The sequence below is a fragment of the Elephantulus edwardii genome, unplaced genomic scaffold, assembly GCF_000299155.1.
Source record: "Elephantulus edwardii isolate Elephantulus edwardi_28Jun2011 unplaced genomic scaffold, EleEdw1.0 scaffold00043, whole genome shotgun sequence".
NCBI lineage: Eukaryota > Metazoa > Chordata > Mammalia > Macroscelidea > Macroscelididae > Elephantulus > Elephantulus edwardii.
Window position 1 is genome coordinate 13874063 of NW_006399793.1, and position 6000 is coordinate 13880062.

General features: G+C 33.9%; 1 protein-coding gene across 2 annotated transcripts in view; it reads right to left on the minus strand.

Moving 5' to 3' along the window:
* Nucleotides 1–6000, minus strand: part of MCTP1 (multiple C2 domains, transmembrane 1) — a 906633-nt gene that overhangs the window by 242378 nt on the left and 658255 nt on the right. For both annotated transcript variants that reach the window (XM_006885367.1, XM_006885366.1), the window contains 5 exons: nucleotides 4716–4818; nucleotides 2959–3061; nucleotides 2511–2612; nucleotides 2058–2132; nucleotides 51–170 (listed from right to left, as the gene is read on the minus strand). In XM_006885367.1, the coding sequence (XP_006885429.1) occupies nucleotides 51–170; nucleotides 2058–2132; nucleotides 2511–2612; nucleotides 2959–3061; nucleotides 4716–4818 (503 nt within the window). The remainder of the gene's footprint in view (nucleotides 1–50; nucleotides 171–2057; nucleotides 2133–2510; nucleotides 2613–2958; nucleotides 3062–4715; nucleotides 4819–6000) is intronic.

Genomic DNA, 6000 nt, shown 5'->3' on the forward strand with positions numbered 1-6000 from the left:
GATTACTGAATTTAATGAATAACAATGTAAGTAATACAGTCTGATCATACCACAAAAGCAGCAAGACTCCTTGGGGGTGAATCCCAATCAAAGCAACTATTAACGTAGTAGGCAGCATTTATGAGCACCATGACACAACGTTTTGTTCTGATAAAGTTTCTTAGCAGCAGCTGTAAAGAAAATTAAAATAGAATTAGAATTTGCAAGACTAAAATCTATCAGACACACTGCAAAACTCCTCCAGCTTAGTGCAATTTCAAAATGATGAAGAAAGTTAATAAAAGTTCCAAGACTATACCAAGCAATTTAGCTTACAAGCTAATGAAAAGTAGTATCATTGGGAAGTGGAAGGAACTAAATTATAAAAGCAATTTCCTAGCTAAATATCTTGTCTTCAAAAATATTATCATATAGGTTAGATTACCTTTGCTTAAAAGAAAAATTGATTTCTATTAGATTAAAACATGTTTTTGCTACTTACATATTGTGAATCTTAAACACGTTTTAAGCTCAAATTGTATTGTGGTTTTAGAATTCATCAAATGTTTTAATTTTAAAATAAAATGGGCAACTTAAATTATTTTTAGATCTTAGGGAAAACTATCAAGTATTGCTTTCTTATAGAAAACAAAAGTTTTCATTATTTGGTAGAATAATCTTCTCTTTACTATCCTAGTCTCTTATCTCTCAGTCTGTTTCAATCGATCACCAACATCATCCATCTCTCCCATGATAAATTTTATATTTTCTCATAATTTCAGAATCAGGGATATATATATATATGATAACTAAGTACTTTATATAAAACATTTTATTAAAAATATAAATCATTGATATAATTAAAATTTTTAAAATAGTGTATGATATATCTGTAATAAAAATTGTTCATATTACAAGTGTGGTGGTTTAAAAATTACATATGAAGTATGAATAATCAGAATAATCATGTTTTCAGGTTAAGAGTTTGTTATTTCCACATTTTCTTCTGTGTTGATTTGTTATTTTAAAGTAATAGTTATGTCGTTTACTGAGGTAATATATATCATCATGTATGAATTATATATGCATGTATGTGTACACCAATTTAACACACTGAAATTTTTTGCAGGATAAGTTACTGATCTCCTAATTGGTTTCCTTTCCTCTTACAAGCTATTTTTACTACTTTCTTCTATTGTGAAGAAATGAAATCTGTATTTACATTTAGCTACTATGACATTTGTAACTCAGGCACTGGCTTTACATTGCCTAAGATTCCACTATTTATGGTGAGCAGATTAGATTAAAAAAAATTTTCAAGTTTCTAATAGAACATGAAATTATTAATATTTCAAGACAGATAAGGTCAGCAAACTTGATAGTCATAACAAACACATTTCATTTTAGCTCTGTTAATTGAAAGTTAAGGGAGTTGCTTAGTACTTTTTCTTCATTTGCTATCAAACCTAATTAAAAATGATAAGTGATTTTTCCTTTGTAATAGAAATATCAGTTTTGTAATTTTCTATTTTTTTCTTAGAGCTAAAGATGCCAATGAAAATTCCCTTATAAAAGACCATAATTAAAATCTAATTAACAGGATGATTTTCTTTAAAAGCTGGAATCCTCTCTCATCTGGATTAGAGGGAAGAGCTTGGTGCTGGGTTCGCTTTACACACACCTGCAGCGTACCTGTGGGTGGTCTGGACATATATTGGAACCTCAGCTTTTGGTGTTCTCATTTACACATTCCATGGCAATCAAATGTATTTTATGTCAAAATTCTTCCGCTAACGCATGAATACATATCCATTATTTGTAGTGCCTACAGTATCCCCTTTCCTTTCTGACCACCCCCATCCAATTTATTAGCTTGGTATTGTCCTTGTTTGATCTTTTAGAGAAAAGGAGACAGAAAGCAAGAGAAAAAGGAGCCATTTTTCACATTAGTAGATGATAAAAAAATTCCATAGACTCCCCCCCCCCCCCATACCTCCAAAGTTTATTTGAACTTACTTAGATGTTTTACAGACAGAACCGGGTCTTCCCAGGGGGATTCATCTTTCCTTGCTTTTTACCTGTTTAGACAGTCTGTTTTCCTCTTCAATGTACTTCTGTTCTTTGGGTACTAGTGTTCGTAAGCTGGCTTTCACCTATGCATCAACATATGTGTCTGTTATGGATTAATAGATTACAAAATGCTTACAAGTTTTTCACTCAGTTCCACTGGCAATAATTTCGAAAGTTTCAAAGTCCTGGCTGCTGCTCTCATAAAATAGAAATGGACACAGTGGCACACGCACGCGCTGGGGCGGGCGTCGCAGGCCGCAGCCCCGCAGCCCGCCGCGCAGCCGCCGGCTCGAGCGAGCAGGGAGCGTGGGTGTGCCAGGCAGTGGCAGGAGCGCATTCTCCAGGAGACATCAAGGTTGAGAGAAAATGAGGAATGACAGAAATTCTCTACAAATCAGGAACAAAAGCTTTCATGAAACTGAACTCTTTAGCAGTACAAAAAAGCCAAAGTTAAGACTTACAGCATTAAAAATCACATCTATTTCAAGATAGATGACCCCCTTTGTTGGCCCTGTCAGCTGCTTGTTTTTCAAGACGTAGGCTTTCTGTTCACCATTTTGAATCTGCGGGAAAAGGACATGACAGCCGTCTGTCTCGCGGTCTCCACTGAATACACTCCCTCGGTGACCTTTGACCCCCAGCTGCTGAAACTGACAGAGAACCCAAAACAACTGTGGCAATTCTGACAAGTACCTGTTCATTACCAGGATCAAGTCTGTCAGGAAAAATTAACTATCATGGGATTCAACATGGCCGTGAATTGAGTATGTTAAAATTTTTAGTGTTCTTATTACAGACCTTGGTTGAGAAATGACAGACAGAGCTGAGAGGGTTTTTTTTATTCCCCCACCCTCCCCTTTCCCTGAGTAAAAGCAACACAGAGCAGTGTGTCAGGTGAATAAAACTTACAGACAGCAATGGTATTGCAACTTTGCCCAGAAAGTCAGCACTTCGATCTCGATCTTCATCATAAACTGTCACTTCAAGAACTGAATGGATATCTTTAATGTTGCTGCATAAGAAATAGATGTTGGGAGGGGGTAGAAAAAAAAAGATCTCATCAGTGAGCAACAGGAACAAAAGTGGTTCTGAAAATTTAGGTACCTCCAGCTGATTTTCTGTGTATGTGTTTTGTGTTTGCTATTTGCATACACACATACATAAATAAGGTAACCTGGTCTTTGACAGCATTTCCCATAACGTAGCAGTTGTTCTATTAACTGGCTTTTTGAGCACTATTGTAATTTAAACATATTTTTTAGTGAAATATAAATATTAATGTAATACAGTTTTCCAAATGGATGGGCATAGAATTAAGTGTTTATATTTAAAAAAATCAATAATGGGCTCTGACTGTTTTAAACTTTGCTTTTTAGCAGGCTGCTATAAGCAAAAGGCAAAGTATATTCTTCTAAATAATTCTTTACATTCAGAAAAAGTCTTTCTTTTGTGTACTGCTCCCACCAAAACATTGTCTTAGTTTCTGCAAGGTGCACAGTTAAAATTAACACAGAAAGCAGAATGGGGAAAATGCAACATTTATAGCTATTGTACCACCCTGGGATTTACAAATTAAGTAATGTTTCATTATCTTCCAAAGACAGCATATCTAAATAAACAACTGTGTGCAATCTTCATATTTTTGTTTTTAGGAAAATTAAACTCAAATTGTTGATAGCATTCATTCTTTGATTAAACTGTTTACTAAAAAAACATGAATTAAGAGAAAACAAGGAAAAAAGAATATATTCATTACGGAAAAACCACAACCACATGTGAGAAGAGGCTTTATCAGGGCTCAATCAATTAATGGCTTTGATAATAATCAAATCTATTCATTCAATTATGCATTCTGGAGAAAAACACTCTCCACAAACTTCTTAGGAGGGCAATTTTCCTGACCAGGCTTTCATCTCTTATAAAAATGTGGAATGTCTTTTAAAAAAATCGGTCAGATAATTAAAGCTGATTAGTTACTGGCTCTTAAGCAGAGAAATTATAATAAGAAATTAATGAGGAATTTAGCAGTTTTTCCCTATACAAAAAGAAAATGTTAGAAAACTTTTAAGAAGTACTTCTATTTGCAGAGTTTTCTTTTGTTCTGAGTCCATTTCTGGAACTCCGTTTAAAAAAAAAAATCAAGCAGGAGGTACTATGGTGTAGCCTCCCAGCTCTTAAAGCTCATAATTAAAAAGATTTACAAACTTTTTAAAACAAAGAGGAAATTAACTGAAAGGGTGCTTTGGTATCTAGGACAATGCTTCATATTCTTATTGTGCTAAAATGAAACAAACCAAAACTAAAGCATCTGCCGTATTTGTGAGCAGATTGTTTGCTGATTTCAGCAATGGAACAAATAGAGCTTTGTCCTCCTTGGTGTCAATGCAATTGGGGAGAATTTCAATAGAAAGTGTAAAAAGAAGAAGGAGTGCAGTTAATGGGGGGAAAAGAAATCCTTAGTCAAATTATATAAAAGGTACAATTTAGAAAGAGTCTGCGAAAACCAAAATGATAGGTATGCAGTTGTGTTATCCATTGTCGCTAGCAAAGGGAAGGCTAGATGCATTGAGCTGTTAATCAATTAAGGATAGACATGGGGAAAAAATTCCCCAAAATAAATATCACTTATCATTTTTCCAAATACCCTCAAGGTAATGGCTACTTACAATGTGAAGACTTTGTTCCACTCAGGATTGAGATTTTTGTAGACTGTGTGTGTTAGCAGCCTATCATTGTTCAGTTCCACTACACAAAAAGGGTCACTTTTGCCTACAAGAGATTTGGGAGGAACGATTTAGTATCACAAACACCCACAGTTCAGTTTCGTGATCATAATCATATCTCTGTTCTAAAAAGTCTTTAGGAAGTCAAAGTACAATTTTTAAAAATGTAAGGCAGTATCTACATAGTTAAATGTAATTGGATGATAATAACAGCCATGGTGATTCATAGCAACTTAGAACCTGAAAAAAGTAAAAGAGCACATTCTGTAGTTGACATTTCAATGTGTATTTTTCTTTACAAAAACAATAGTATAACTTCCAATTGTGAGAGGCAATGTGAGGCATGACCAGTACAAAATCTGCTTTTATTTAATTATACAATGACCTTTTATAAAGCTCAGCCTCCTTTACTCTTATACACATATTTTTCAGTTCATCTGATTCATTAGTTATTTGCACCATGAATTCTTCAACAAGTTTATTTTGGGAAAATTGCTGTACTGCACAATTACAACATTTGAACATAAGGACCAAGATGGGGCTACTCTCTTCTGAAGTATCTGTGTCCTCAGAATAAGGTAAAATAGACTTTCCAAGGCAGAACAAAAATCTCTCATTTGAAACTTAACATCAACATCCCATCTGCATGTTAAAGAGCAGCATTTTTCTTTCTGTCCATGGAGAGTAAAGAATTTGAAAGTTATCATCTCTTTACAGCCATAGTCAGATCATGTCCACTTGGCAATTACATCGGGTGATGTCCTTAATATTTTTGTAATGTCATATCTTACATTATAAGAAACATAAAGTCAGAGGCTCTGTGGGGGCAGCATTAACAGTATTAGTGTGGCATGTAATTTGTTTGATATCTTATACAAATGACAATGAAATCAATATTTAGACAAAGCTGTCCAGAGGTCATATCTTTTAAACCACAATATTGATTCAGACTACATAAGAGGTTAATGTGCATATTATTAACTTTAATGATAAAGAATAATTGTTTTAAATGCATTGTGAATTGTAGTCACAGTAGTTTACACTTCTGTGAAAGCTTAAATATCATTGAAGATTTTCAATTAAATTTTAATGGAAAGGAATTCATTAGCTACCAGTGACAGATAAGCTATGTATTCCCATACAGCTTTGTATTTACTTGGGCTATTTTAATTCTAAAAATGAGCTGCACAAACTTTGACTCACCTTTAATTTATTAATTTTATATTAA